The 16,782-nt window shown below is 33.4% G+C and overlaps 1 protein-coding gene across 6 annotated transcripts in view; it reads left to right on the plus strand.

Annotated features, from left to right (window-relative positions):
• The window catches only part of LOC149803093 (uncharacterized), a 61,743-nt gene that overhangs the window by 21,815 nt on the left and 23,146 nt on the right, over window positions 1-16,782 (plus strand). For all 6 annotated transcript variants that reach the window (XM_089952684.1, XM_089952690.1, XM_089952686.1 and 3 more), the window contains exons 3-5: window positions 73-215; window positions 3,821-4,034; window positions 15,640-15,746. In XM_089952684.1, coding sequence (XP_089808810.1) covers window positions 73-215; window positions 3,821-4,034; window positions 15,640-15,746 — 464 coding nt within the window. The remainder of the gene's footprint in view (window positions 1-72; window positions 216-3,820; window positions 4,035-15,639; window positions 15,747-16,782) is intronic.

Consider the following 16,782-nt stretch of genomic DNA (forward strand, 5'->3'; position numbering starts at 1 on the left):
CTTCAGATATCGGTTGGTACAAAAACATGTCTTTGGGATGTTTCAGTATCCGCATTTCTTTCTCATTCACAGGCAAAGAATATCCAGATAAATTCACATCAATCAAAGTAGAACATGATGTCAATCTGGAGAAAGAATTGGAAGGTGTTTTTTCACTACAGTATTCCTTTGATGCTAAATTTCTGGCAGTTGGATGTGGAAATGGAACAATAAGGGTAACTTTTTTTCTGTAGCATCTCATTCATTATTATATGCAAAAAATTTACATTGTCAGAATCATGCAGTATCTTTTCCATATTGCAGGGCTTCCTATCACATGACACATGTATCTAAAAATAGTATAGTGTACAGTAAAACCTGTCTTGAGAGACAGTTATGTTCTGGCAGAAGGGGTGGTCGTTTGAGACAGTTTCCATTGTATTAGGAACTGCTTTGTATGCAGTAGATGATTTGGGTTTTAGTTTTTTAGGTTTGTTTGTGGATGAACTAAAGAAGCTGTTTCATCTATTCGAAAGTAGAAAGGATAAAGTGAACGATATGGACAAGTGAAACTTTCAAACAAGCATATGAATGAATGTTGTACTCATAATTTCCAAACGTGAGAGATGCATTATTGAAAATACCGTTCTGATTATTTAAACAGTTATATAGGAGACATTTTTGTAACTTTTCAGAAATGGAATGGTTTGAGACTATGACCAGTGCTCTCTGGGGTATATAAAAATAGTATAGAAAATCATATAAAGGTCAAGGGCTGTCACATATCTATTATAGAATTACCATTTTATAAGTCATAGTACTAAATTTGAGGGGAAAAAAGCAACTGAAGGTTTTGGTAGAAAAGTAAGGGCCTCAGAGTCAATGAGCCAAGATGACAAAGAATTCTTATTTCCACTGGCTGAATGGACTGTCACACACCAGCTGCTGTGCAATTCTCCACTTTATTTTTTTTTGAGACAATGTTTTGGATTGTGGCTAGCGATAGAAGTCATAGAGGTCATTACATAGCTGGGGTCTCTACAAAGAGCATGCAAGTGACACATGTATAACTTAAAACTGTTGTTGCAAGTAAAATCTTCATTCAGATTCTCTTTTGCATCCTGAAGAATCATAAAACAGTGATTACAAAAATGACAGGACTTTAAATTTGGAAGTATATACTAAGTACTATTTACTAATTTAAACTGCCATCTATACATGTGACCAGTTTGGCTTATAGCCTGTTAAGTAACCATCCAGTACTAATATTCAGTAATGATTGTGCGAGTTGTGTATGCCATTATCAGACAGTAGCAGATTCAGAGTACATGTATGTAGTCTGTACTTGATAGATAATAAATAGGTAACATTATATAATGATAAAGTTAAATTGTGCATTCATGAGTACTTGATGATAATATTCTAAACATGACATTCATCTTATGAATTGATCTGAAATTTTTAACTGAGCACTACTAAATTCTAACCAATCAGATGTAGATATGATCTGACTTTTGAAAAGTGCAGTCTTTTCTACACCCTGCAGTATTTATTGTGCACAGAAGAAATAAAGACAGGATTTGAAAAAAATATTCAATTTTTATTCATTTGGCATGATTTTTTAAAATAAATTTGTGAGAATTCTGAAATACCACACCTTAGAATATACTCAGATTTTATTCCATTATGACTGTTAACAATTCACATATATTAAAGTTCTCTATCAAATTTAGTACAACTGGAAAATAACATGAAACTGATTTTGTGTACAACTTCTTTTTTAAAAGTTTAAAATGTAATTATACTTTCCTTATAGTTCAAGATGCACTTTGAATGTATGCTTTTGATCTACAGTATCTATAATAGTACATGTAACCATATTTCACAGTTTAGTAGACTTTGTCATCACGGATTGGAATTGTATTGATTAGGCAGGAACCTTCGCATTGTTAATTAAAAGCTTTATGGAGAGATTTCAGTAAACAATCATAAGAGAGCACATCTGGCTAAAAGCATTTTAAGTTAGGTCAATATAAATAATTGTAAACACAGGCTTTTAATGAATTGAGCTGTTTCATTATCTTTACAGCTTTTGTACATTTATTTGTATTTTTTTACTGAAAATAGTAATTTATACATTTGGACTTTGCCCATTGACATATTACAGAAATTATATTTTTATAAAGATTGATGATAGGTGATCCATTATTTTGCACTCAATAAAAATTTCTGCACATTTTGCTGCTGAATATATTAACTTATGCAAATAAGAATTGATCTTTTTGAAACTTGCTGTATGAATTTAAATTGATTTAACTCATCAGCATTCCAAATATGGAAAATATGAAGTCCATAAGCCTATGTCCTGTTGGAACGTGGGGTCATTTAGAACAGGCTGTGAATATTCTTTCCTGTCTCTTGTTTATAGAAGAAAATACAAATTTATTTCATTACCAGCTTTCCAAGCTATGGGCTTTCCATACCATGATTTGAATTCCATATGCTGGAGTAACCTTTTACTTCTAGAATGTATTTTGGACACTGCAGTCTGCATTTTTGTTCCATTCTGTACTGTTACTTTGGAAGTAAATACAGTAGTGTTTGTGTGAAGATTTCATCTTCTCTGTTTTACAGTTTCTATCCTTGATCACTATCATGATAAACCACATGTTCTTGATTGGTCCCAGATCTAATAAATATAAGACCTTTCTGTCAGCCAGTGAAATTGATCATTGTATGATTCTTTGGCTTTCAGTCCAAAATCTACAGGAATGATCTTTCATCTTTATTTTCTGCAGTCTTTTTTATGTGCCCACTGGGTGCCATAGGCGCAACTTGTGTCAGGATGAAAAATAAAGATCAGGTGCACAGTTTCACAGCCTACAATGAACACAGACTCATCAAGATATTGCACAGTTTCTCCCATGGTAGCCATCTTTAAAATCTTGTTATCACTACTTCACCTGCATGGATGATCACGTTGGCATGGAGTTTTCACTAAAAGACTTACGACATCTAGTTGGTCCTGATTGAAAATGGTGCCCTTAGACATCCAATGTCCACCACGTGGCCATCTTAGAAATCTGGATGGTCATATCAGCATGGGGTTTTCACTAAAGACTTCCAATACTGTCTAGTTTTTCCTGAATGAAAAAAGTGTTCATCTGACATCCAGTATGGTGACTATCTTGAAAATTTTGTTATCATTACTTCTAAGCAAATGGACAAATTGACATAGGCTTTCTCTGAAATTCAGTTGCCACTACATCACCAGAATGGATAGTAATATTGACAAGTATTGACATAGGGTTTTCAATAAAAGACTTCATTTTGATGTCTGGTTGGACCTAAGTGAAAATGGTACCACTTTGACAACGAATAAGATCACCATGGTGCCATCTTGAAAATCATGTTATTTGTTTTCAACCTTGATAGATCGTTGTGCTGTCATGGACTGCAACATTATATTGATGAGACCTAGAATTTATAGCTTTCAAAATTAAGGGATGGTGACCTTACCATTGTAGACAGGGCACAAAAATGTATATAGATGGTTTAATGACAAGGCAGAAAAATCTAATTATCCAAACTCTAGACATCTTTGGTATTGGGCAGTTTGTCCTCTAACTTAATCATAGTGAGCGTGGATTGCAGATGCATATCTAAATACCTGCCTGTCTGAGGGAAATGGGTGTTCCCTGGGCATTCAAGATAATGGTATTGAACGGAGTTAATTGTGAGTTTCATTCAACACCATGGTGGAAAGTTTGTTTTTACATGACGCTGGGAAAAAGAAGTATTTTTTTTTCAGTATAATAATTAAATTCATTCCATTATTCAGTTGTATGAAACCAGCACAGGGAGGAAAGTATCAGATCTCCGATGGTCACGGTATGGAGGATTGCCAGTCATGTGCCTCCGCTTTCATCCTAAAAAGCAAACACTTCTTCTGGCGGGGACCTCAGCAGGTTACATATACCAGTGTGATATAGCAGACTTCTATGCAGATGGTGCTACAGCTAATAATGAGGAGAGGTTCAAAGAACTTATCAGGGGTAGGTCTCATGTTCTGTCAATATGTATAGATTTGACATTGCATCCATTTACTTATTTTGTTGGACCTAAGTATGTTTGCCATCTGGATTAATATTAGTCCAATATATCAGCTCCCAAATCTGTATTACATATTGCTTAGCCTGTAATTTTTCATTGCATCCACAAGATTGAGAACACTATCTATTTATCCATTAATTTTGTAATTTGGCACATAATTGAACTGTAATAAGTGATATATTCATCACATGTCAGTCACATGACATTCATGCACATGCTGATCATCAAGTGACCAAACAACTAGAAATATTGGTATTTTAAAATGATCAGTATATGTTGCAGAAAAAGTGTCTCCAATAATTGCATTATTTTATGAACAGGTGAGATCAAACCACAAACCACCAACATACTACAGTACTACAGGTTTGGGTGCTGATTTCTTGGACTAGATTAATATCATTTGATATGTTTGGTTTGTTAGCTGTTTTTTTTATAAAAAAATTATTGGTTCACTCTTAACATACCAGTACAGGTTTAGGGGCTGATTATTAGACCAGATTAGTATCAATTGAAATGTTTGGTTTGTTCACTCTGTTTTATAAAAAAAATACTGGTTTACTATCTCATACTATGGATCATTTTAGGCTTAAGATTGTCATATTTTTTATGCTAGCCACAATATGGAGTATATCATATTAGGATTTTGTCTGCCATCCTTCTGTCACCACGTTTCACACAGAAACTTTAGTTCTCAATGATCTACAGTTACCAAACTTTGTATATGGCTTGCACATGGGGTAAGGAAGAAGCCTATCAATTTTGGAGTGAGAAGGTCAAAGGTCAAAATTACTGTGACTGAAATAACAAAAATGGTTTCCACACAACAGTATTAGTTCTACATCACATTACCTGGCCTAAACCTTACAGAATTCTTGCACTTGGTTAAGGAGAAAGCCTGTCAATTGTTTGGCAGAAAGGTCAGAGTAGCTGTGACTGAAAGAAGGAAAATGATTTCTGCACAAAATCTTTAATTCTTGAATATATACGTTCACCAGATGTTTGTGGATGACTTACACATTGTATTTCTGCACAGAAAGTTTTGTTCAAGACTGCATATCTTGACCAAACTAGTGCCAGCATCAACAACTAGTAGCAAAGGGTATATGTACAATGTGCTGTTTATGATGCTCTTGTTATCATTTGATAACTTAAAGGATTATAAAAGTGCATAATGGTAATTCTGAAAAGTTTCTGATATTTCCTTCTTGAAAGTAGCATATTCATATATCTAATGTCAGATTCTCAGGATATGTGTAATCATCAGGAGAGATGATTATTACCTCATTAGAGAAACTTTTTATGCATACAATCATTCCAAGGTCAAGTTTATCAGTATGGCAACTAAATCTGTTTTTTAAAACTCTTATTGTTGTTCCTCCTGAACAGATAGTCATATTGATTTGGGATTTCTACAAAATTGTTAGTCCCCAACAGCTAAACGAAAATGGTGCCAGTTTGACATCTGTTATGGCCAGTTTGACAACCATCTTGAAAATCTTGTTATCACTACTTCTGAATAGATGGTCATAACATGGGATTTTTGCCAAAATAAAGACTTTGTATGATGTTAAGTTGGCCCTAAATGAAAATGGTGCTGGTCTTACATCCAGTATGGACCCCAGTGCAGCCATCTTGAAAATCTTATTACTGCCATTGATCCTGAAGAGATGGTCATATTGACATGAAATTTTCACTAAAAGACTTCTTATAATGTGTTGTTGGTCCTAAATGAAAATGGTGATGATCTGACATCCAGCGTGTCCACCATGGTGACCATCTTGAAAATCTTGTAGTAATAATAATGATAAGAATCATTGTATTATTATTTATATTGTTATTATTATTATTACTATTATTGATTTATTTATTTATTTGAAGGGGTAGCACAATTAACTGAAAGCTGAGCCCTGTAGAGGCTCTCCAATAATGTAATAAAATATATACATACAGAGCAATATAATATTTATCCATTACCATCATGAAATGACTACTATATAAAGGACAAGTCAAAAACAAATAGAAAGGCAGAAAGAATTGAAGAAGATGAAATCAGATGATAATTGTCCATTTACAGTATGTCTTAGTTTACATTTAATCTCTTGTCATTTATGTGCAGTCTTAATGAATGATGGTAAAGAGTTCCAGGTCTTAAATAAAAATGGTGTTGATCATACCTCCAAGCCATGGTGGCCATTTGAAAATCTTATTATCACATGTCATGTTTAAGGGATGGTCATATTGACATGTGGTTTTCACTTAAACGCTTCTCACTGTTTGTAGTTGTTCCTCATTGACAGTATAAAACTTAACCTCCTACAATTTGACAAATCTTGTAAGAGCTACATCTACAGAACAGATACACTGATATTTTTTTAAACTATTAGTTTCTTGCACTATATAGTTTTTCCAGTATTAAAATTATGATAATACAGTTTGCAAAATGACTGCCTTGATGGACATCCTGAAAATCTTCTATTTGAATACTTCTCCTGGATGGATGGTCATATCAACATTGGTTTTCACTAAAATACTTATTGCGCTATTCAAGTCGTTTTGAATGAAAATGTTACATATCTGATGACTAATATAGCAACTTTTGTGAAGGTCCTTTGAAAGCCAGATCTAATTTGTTGTGGGTCAAGTCAAAGGTCATTCCTTGCATTCTTGTACCTCATTGATCTTACGAATACAGTGTCTTACACATATACAAATGAATTTTGACCTGACTTTGTATTTAATTACATTCCAATGAACAAGTTGATAGTCAGCACAAATGACATTGAAACTAAGGTAAGTGATCTTGACTTAGATTCTTAGATTTCCTGGCAAGTAAGCAAAATGATAATAATTATATATTTACCATGGTAAATCTTGACATTGTCTGTGATCTTTTAGTATATGAAACTTCTTTCATGATCAAGGTTAAATGTCATGACAAAGAATTATGTACTGCACTTACTGGTATATTTTGAACATTGCTAACTCGAACATGTTAGAAAAATTTTCTTTTTACTAAATTTATTATGTTGGAGTTTGTTAAGAATATCAAAGGATGTTTCAGTACCGGTACTAAGCATTTAAAAAGGAAAAGAATCAATCTTATCATGGATTGCTGGGAAATATTTTGGCCAGTGGAGCATCAGTCCATTCAAGAGGCTTGGTTTTTTTTATACATCTGAACTGAAACAACACATTTATAGCAATTTGTAGTCAGCAGAGTTTGGATAAATTAAAGTGTTTATGTCCAAGTGATTATATAATCCACATAATTTTTTTTTTTGATGTAGAATAGTTACTGCAGGATTCATTTTTAAAGAATTCATCTATCAAGTGTTTATTTTACATAATATTACATTTAACTTTATACAGAGAAAAGAGATGGTAAGAAAGAATGATACAAACAGCTTCAGTCTTCACAAAGGTGGCAAGCAAGACTTGTAGATAGTCATAGATCTTGTGTATTCTACTTTTGTTTATGTCTTATGCACTTTGCTACATTTTTTGTATAATATTTTTGTCTTTGCCTGTAATTTGTCTTAAAATTTCATCACTTAACACAGCAGCACAGTGTATATTTGTCATGAACGTGTAGGTTGCAATTAAATGTGTAGGACGTGTATTTATTTGCCTCTGATATGAATATGGCTATGGGGCACAGTGTTTGCATGTCACATATTGTGTGCACTACTCTTGTAGCTGTAAATAGACTGAGCTAAAATTTGGTCAACCTTGTTGGCAAAACCTGCAGATACTGTATTTATTTTATTGTCAGTCCTCACAGGCTGATCAGTTTTTTTTCTAAAGTTATGTCCCCTTTCAGCAGAGCATTTGTGTCAATATCTGCCACCTTTCAACAAAGCGTTTGTGTCAAAATAATATATATACATATATGATTTTTTTAAAAATTTTAATTTCCATTCAGCTAAAATGTTTACATCATATGACATACTAGTTACTTAGAATTTATTATTAAAAGAATTTTTTTCTTCATAGAAAGTAAATGAAACTGTGACTATTCAATATATTCAGGATAATTTATACTCTTTTTTTATATGAATTGCATGTCAAATTTAATGCATGAGCATTTTAGTTCTTCATTTCTTTTTTTGCATGTCTACTTGTTGTACTATGTAGGAGCCCTATATTATTCACTTTTTCTGTTCCTGACAGTTTTTCTGTCTGTCCATTCACTAGTCCCTGAAGGTAGAGAAGGCTCAGTGTGCCCCCTTGCATGTCACAAGAGGTAACTAGTGGATGCAACTTTTGACCTGATATGCATCCTGTTATGATATACTAGTGAGAGGGTTTTTTGACTTTATATAATTTGACTTGTATTTTCAGGATTTGCATTTTTTGTGTTTTATCTTTGTCATTTATGCCTTTTTTTTTTAGGGATGCCTAAACTTGAATGCCACTTTGTAGTTAGGCTTGTGCTGATGTTCCATTAACCCATATAATAACAGACATTGCCATTTTTTAAAGTGAATTGGTTATTTACATATTGGTATGCCTTTTGAAAGTATCATCTTTTCAAGTACAATTTTGGCACTGCTATTTTGTTATTGTCCTTTTTCCATCAGTATTATATCTCCACTACAGTAGATTCTTCTAACCAACATAGTTCAGGAACCATACCAATTACAGTGTGACCCCGCTATAACACGGTAGTTGTGAGCCATAGAACCTGACCATATTATAGGCCAAACTGTGTTATAAGCCACCAGGTCAGTTAGCTAAAGAAAATGATGCATGTACCAAAAGAAATTTGCAGGAGGGGGTTAGGTAATAAATGCAGGTGGTAAAATATGTGCTTCATTGGCACAGTTACCATCTTAAATCGATGCATATTAAATAGGAAATACACCTGTAGTGAAAACAGAGAAGTACTGTAGTGAAAACAGAGAAGGCATATACAGTCAACTCCACTTATATGCATAGCCTCGGGACCGGACCTAAGCTATGCATATAAACGGAGTATGCATTTAAGCAGAATTCATGTATATTTACAATGAAAAATGGGACCATACTCTCGCTATGCAATTACACGATATGCATTAAAGTGTCTTATGTATGGCATGAATAGAGTATCAACACTGTGTACTCACCCGCAAATCTCATCACATACATTGAGTCCACAATACAAGCAATTCCATATAAAAAAATGTACACACACAGATTTAAACTTTCAATAATTTTGTTACAGGTCATATAGATCTGAATTCATTGGATAACATAGCACAATCATGTAACGAATGATGAAGCACATTTACTTTTCAGTACGTCCCATGTCGGTAAAACTTAGTTTGCGTTTTAAGCCACCATTGGTAGTGTTCGTAAGCCCAGACTTTTTCATGGCATAGTAAACATGTTCCAGTCACATTGGAAAATGCAAAAATCCATCAGATTCCATTGCTTTTTTTTAGTTTGGTACTAACTTCCTTTGAAGAAAGTCCTTTGTTTTTATTGAAGATTGTAGTCGGCTTTCTTTGATGAAAGGTGCATGTATTATTGAAGTCACCGTTAAAGGCCAGCTTTGGAGAACCAAACAAATGCCTCTTGTTATGGCGGCAACATCAAACATTACATGATTGAGATGGATTTTTTCTCCATTTGCTGAGTACGTTTTCATAACAGTCAGTGCTTCAGAGTTTATGTTTTCCTTGAAATTTCAGCAAACTATTTTATCTGGGTACATTTTTAAAAAAGGAATTGGCCGTTGTTTGGTCAATTGTAGTTACTGTTCCTCCATGCCTATTGAATAGACCAACAAGTAAGATTTTTTTTTTTTTTTTTAATATTTTTTTTGCATTTGTGGTAGCGGAGTGATGCTGCATTCCACTCATGCGTCAGAAATTTAACAATGGATCAACAGTCGATAGAGATGCAGGTGTTCTGGTCTGATCACAAAGATTAGTACAGAAAATGTGGGTGTTCTGAAGGATTTAATTCTGAGTGGAAAGAAGAGGACTTTTACTTGCCATCCACACACAAATGTCAGTCTATATAAATATATTAATTACTAGTGAGCAGCCAATAATCTGATGAAATATAGAACATGAGATAATGCCTCATCCAGTTGATCTTCACTACCAGAAATATCAACAACAAAAAAAGCGGATATCTCACAACATACAGTACTCATGCTTGATGTCAACATAAGTGGATTATGATATAACAATGCACTGTTAAGATGGTTTGTCAATATGGACAAAGAAATTGTTTATGTAACAATAGATAAATTTCATTGCATTTTATATCAAGTTTGCAGCTTCCTTTCATGGGGCCTCAGAATTTCCCCACTCCAAACCAATGGTTGTATATACAAGTTTAAGCAGCCAGCAATGTCATCAATAAAAATAATCGCCAGATGGTATATTTTGCTGTCAATAAAGAAAATAAAATTGCAGACTGCGATCTCTTCCCCAAAATGATCATAAACTTGTTACATTTTATTCATACTTTTAAGAAAGAATCTTTTTTTTTTGTGGGTGAGAAAAATACGTTTATACAATTTCAGGAGGCACAACATGACCATGTTGTATCCAAATTTGTGTTATAACGAAGGGTGCTATAGCAGGGTCACACTGTATTGTGATGTTGTTTGGTGTGTACTTTGATCCATAGACAGAAGAACATGTCAAGCAATGTTATTTCGATCAGGAGAAAATCCATGCTTTTGGATTACCAGTATCCATCTGTATTATTATAGCAGTTGCAGATAAAATCCTTACAGTGTGGAAATATCCATATGTTAGGTTAGACTAGATATATTGTTAAACATTTACGATTTATTATCAGTACTAAATAGAATTAGAAAGGAATTTTAGATTGTTAAGAAAGGGGAGGGTAGTAGTATATGATTTTTGTGTATGATTACTGAAAACAATATCTTATACATGTTTTGACTTAAGATTTTGAAAGTTGCATTTCACAGCACTGTATTCTGAAATGGAAAATGTTGTGTGTAGCTGCTTACAAAAATAAATCAAAAAGAATTCATTATACAGCATTGATCAGTATGACCTGTATAAGCATATGTTTGATGCAGGTTGAAAAGCTAATGGTTGTACCATTAACAAGGTGTTTTATAGTCTTTAATCATACATTTAACAGCACATCAGCACAATCCTGGCCAAATTGTACAGAGTTTAGGTATCCAAAAAGTACAGTATCATTACTTTGATTACTACATAGAATTGTTTTTATTTATAAACCAGAGGTTCATCTCACCAGGGAGAGGGGATGGATGGGAGGTGGAAAACATGAAATCTCTATACACAGTTGAAGAAAAAAAAAGAAAATTCAGTCTATAAGTTTTTTAAAAAATGCATTGTATAGAGACTATGGGACTAAATGTTTTGTAAGAATTGTCTTGCAAATATACCTAACTAGACTTTCACTTAAAGCAGTGATCAATGTAAGCATTTATATACATGAACACTTACAATTGTATGATTGTTATGATATTTTTGTACAGTTTCTTTACTACACCAGAAATTCCATTTTCTATATCTATAGAGATTTTCTCTGGATGAATTAAATGCACTAGTTTTTACTTTGAAACCATTACTGTAATCAAATTTTATTGGGAAAAGTCATAAGTTCCCCCAACAATAGATTGGTTGTATAATTGGTTTTTCATGCCAATGTCCAGTGGTGAAATAAAATAAATGACATCCTTCCCAGGTCAAGCCCAGAAATCAACCTTTGTGCAAAAAGCATAATTAAGCAAGATCCCTGATAAAGTTTGCATTTGGCCCTATTGAGTCAGAATCTCAGGTGCATTTCTTATTGTTGACAGTGTATACAACCATTAGTGCTCATGGGATTAGTATATAGTTTGAATTTATTTTAAAAAGCAACAATTATTTGTATTTTCTTTCATGTACTTGGGGCTGCAGGCTGGAATTGATTGGTGCATATTTCGTTGGATCATGAATCTCATTTCTTTGTAAGACAAATTTTCAGTACTTAGCTCCCTGTGATGATACAAACAGCTCCTGTTGTTACTACAGCCCATGAATTGTGTTTTGATTTTGTTGTTTTTGTTTTTTTGTTGGTTTTAGTTGAACTTTAAACAGTTATTGCCTATATCATGTGGAGGAAATGGGAGGTAAGTGCATTTCCCAAGGACAGACTATGGTATCCAACCCAGGCTGGCCTGGGTCAAACTTGTAAGCCATGATTGCAAGTCCAATGCTCTACCACCTGAGCCACCCCAATTTCCAAAATTTCTTTGAATGAAATAATATGGCAAAAATGCAGAATCAAACTGACACTCAATTCTGCTATTATTTGTATTTCATTACTTTTGCAATTTGAGACCATGACAGAGAACAAACAAGCAATGCTGTTTAAAACAAATTAGGACTGTACATATGCAGCTAAACGTTTTATATCGGGGAAAAAACTTTGAAGGTGCTCAGTATATGAATAAAGTTTCTATATTTGTCAATCTACAACTGATTGCAACTTTATGAGACATGAACAGGAGCTGGGCATTTCCACTTCATACAGTATCTCTACTCTGTCTCTCTCAAAATTAATGCCAGTTGGCATGTGATTGTGTGGCTGCAAAAATTGACAAAATAAATTGTTATTTGTACTTTGCTTGAAAATAAATGTATACAACATAGAGTGAGTTTACTAAGTACATCTGTTCTCAGTTCTTCATATGAAATAATTGATTTTGGCCTTAGGAACTCACATACTTGAACAGGTGGTGAATTTACTTAATATTATTCCCAGCACACAAGGTTGTAAGAATATAAATGAGTGACTGTTAACTGTTTATTTATATACTGATTTTTTTGGCTAGTTTACATCAATAAGCTTGTGCTTTATAATATTTGTTAAACAGATTAGTAAATGGTTCTTAATGAATTTCTGGTGGAGAGAAATCGTACTTCTTAAAATTTGAACTATTCCTCTGTCTTTTCAACTGATATTCCCTCATTACTTCTGACACTTGAAACCTAAATGACTATTGTTAATACTTTTATTGAAACATTATGTTCACTTAACAGCTAATGTTGGATAAATATTTATTACTTCACAGTTTTGACAAAGAATATGGGATGTTCATTGTAGTAGTAACTTGGCACAAACAAACTCAACTCTCTCTCTCTCTCTCTCTCTCTCTCTCCCTCTCTCTCTTTTACAAACATACACTTATATCCCATTAACTTACACATCCTTTGTCCAGTTAAACACAAACTGTTTGCTTTACGTTAGCAAGGTGGGACATATGTATCACTTTTCTGGTTTCAACAGCAGTGGCAGTGTCAACAATGTTAACATTTTGTGTACAAGTTTTGGCAAGATGGGTACATCAGCACTTGGATGCAGGTGAAATCTAGTTTACTGAACACTTGTTTTTGGCAACAATACCCATTTTTTATTTTTTGCTTTATCTGCATGATCCATTTTTCACCATTTTCTTCACTCTAGAAATTCTTAATGCACCAATGTGGTGGGTATATATATCTATTGACATTTAAATACATTTGCTATGTGTATATCTTATATAATAAATTAAATTGGCAAATTGCGCATACACAAAATAAATTTATTTCTGACTTTAAATCCTGTATAGCCCTGTGTGTCTTATATGCCCTTCTCCACACACACACAAACACAAAATGTGCACCACAGAAAAAGACATTTACTTAAATACATACACAGATATAAAGCCTGTCTTCTGTTTCATTTTATATAGTATAAATAATTAAAATGCACAGAATCATCTTAATTTTTAGTAGTCACCAGAGAAATAATTACCTGTCATATTCTCTTTCGTATTCTGTGCATTGATAGACATCTGTAGACAATAAAACATGAAGTTTTAAAAAGAAGATAATAAACGATAAACTTTGAGATTCTGGTTTAAATGCAAACACATGAGAAATGCATAAATGGATAATGTCAAAATGATAAATGAGAAACAGTGATGTTTAGGTACCAATGCTAAAGAAATGTGTATGAAATGCATTTTTGGGATGCACAAATGTTTGAGGCCCTGTAAGATAAAAACTATTGAGATCCCCACAGCACCCCATTATACACTTACTGAGCATGAAAATAAAAATCAACACATGCAGCTGACATTGGCATCAGAGTCCACCCCTAACCCTAAGATTTTGGAAACTATTGTGATCATTACTTATAGTTTTTATTTCAAAAAGTAACTTATTTATATTCATTTTTAACATTTCAACATTTTTGTGTAAATCAAACTTTGCATTCTCTTCCTAAATATAAACTTTTTAATGAATATTTGGTCTTTTCTTATGCTGTATCTGTACCAGCGGGGAGACATTTTTTAAAAATAATATTGCACTGAGATTTCTTGGCTTGTTTATATCGTGTTTATATTCTTAAAGCTAGGCTTCCTTAGCTAGAAATGTAAGATATATATATTGGATAAGAACATTTCACACAATGGTAACAAATTTTGCATCAAATATCATGCATATAGAGGGGTTATTAGTATGCAGTTTTTTTAATATAATTTGCACTGATTCAGAACAAGAATGGTTTGTTGAATAGAAGTGGTGGTAGGTTGACTCTAGTGAAGCTGAATTGCTAAGGCTCTACTGTATTGATTTACCATATGAATTAGAATAAATTTTATACTTCATAATGATGTAATATACTTTAATATATATATATATATATATATATATATATATATATATATATATATATATATATATATCAGAAGATTTTCCATTAGCTAGAAGTAGGGATTAAGCTGGGGTAGGGTCATCTTCATAGTCAAGGGTCACTGATCCACTTTGTTCCTCATCAACCCTTGGCATATGTAGTGTGCTGAAATGGTATCTACAGCTCAGCTCAGATTGGATGCAATTGAATGAAACCCAGTTTAGTCCCTTATTGCTCTTACAGTTTGGAGATTCATAGGAATATTCATAGCAGCCTCAGTACATGACACATGTCACACATAAGTTTCTTCAATTCAGATGTTTCACACAGTTCTTAATTTCAAGTCATTGCCTGACAAACATGATCTAAAGCATATTATAGAATACCTAACAAGTCACATAATGTGCTCTCTCATGGTTAATTGATTTCAGTAGCTATAGGCAGGGACTTGTCCACAAGAGGGCACTTGTTCAAAATGAATTGTTTTCACTAAGCTATATCTTCCAAGGGTGATATTGAGCAAAGTGGATTGATAACTATATACAGTCAAAGAAGTGATGAGAGAGTAAAGACAATTTTCCTTTTAATAAAAAGCAAACAGTGGATTTAAGGTGGTAAAACTTAAGATCTCATTGTCTATGGAGAGCTCTTGTTGAGTATCCTTCATTAAAAACCCTAGATATTTTTGGGGATGATACCTGTTTACAATTATATGTTCAAGTAATTTTGTAAATTATTCTACACAAAGCTTAACTAATATGAGTTATTCCCATTTAGTGAGCAGTATTACGCTCTAATTAGTTATTGGTGTATATCTAAATGTAACTTTGAATTATTAACTTCCTTGCATTCCTACTGGTTGATTATCTTATGTTGTTTCAGAGGATAGGAATGAAATCAACTGCCTAGATTTTGATTACACATACAGTTCATTTGCCACAGGAGGAAAGGATCTCAATATTAGAATTTATGATGCCAACACTTTCCAGGTAAATTTGTAATTGTGTGGGTTTTTTTTTATTTAATGCTCTCCATGATGGTGGCAGGGCATAAAGTGTTACCTTTGTCCATCTATCTGTCCTTCCATCTGCCCATCATAACTCATGCTAAGTGTTTGCAATTAGTTTTGGCACAGATGAGTCATTCATGTTCCCTGAACATATTTCTAGATATTGTATGCCACCACTTCAATAGCAGAATGGAGCATATTGCTTTGCTGCTATCTATGTGCATGTCTGCCACATTAGCACAAAAGCTATTAGACTCAGCAGTGAAATTTTACACACTTTATCAAGTTCATGAGTAGATGAAATTGTCTTTTTGATCATGTGATTATGTAAAATTTCTCCATGACATTCACTTGTCACATCCATAGACACTAGAGTCACATGATCAAAACAACCATATTGAATGAACAAAGTTACCTTTTGATTGATTACATAATATTGATAGAATAGCCAGTTATCTGCCAGTGGTTAAGCCTTTAATAGCATTTTACACTACCTTAGCACATTAGTGGCTGTATGGTGGCATTAGAGCCTGGTAATTTTAAATGGTAACTGGAGGTAGGATTGTGCTATAGTTCATGTGGATTTACAAGTTGTCAGAGATCTAATTTGATGTGGAAAGATGCATTTTAGATACCATTTCAACCAATTTTAACCCGAGCCATGAGAAACTCAGGTAAATGTCTAAAACAGTTGATATGTGCATTTATATGTTGTAGACAATGCTCTCTGCAATATATTGTGAAGATTTTTAATCATTATGATCAGACCCCAAACCACACAACATACCAGATTTAAGGCAGATTTATCAGAGTATAACCAAAGTTGCAATGTAGGCATGCTTTGGCAGTTATCCAAGAATGCAATGAAACAATACTTTTGCTATATATATAATAATATAGTATGGTATATATTAAGCCACGTGTCCATCCGTGTGTCTTTTTGCCTAAACATCCATCCACCCATCCATCATTCCACCTGGCACTCATTAGCACTAGTCCTACAGGTTTTGATGAAT

Source organism: Sinohyriopsis cumingii, chromosome 3, assembly GCF_028554795.1.
Source record: "Sinohyriopsis cumingii isolate HCF-2022 chromosome 3, ASM2855479v2, whole genome shotgun sequence".
NCBI lineage: Eukaryota > Metazoa > Mollusca > Bivalvia > Unionida > Unionidae > Sinohyriopsis > Sinohyriopsis cumingii.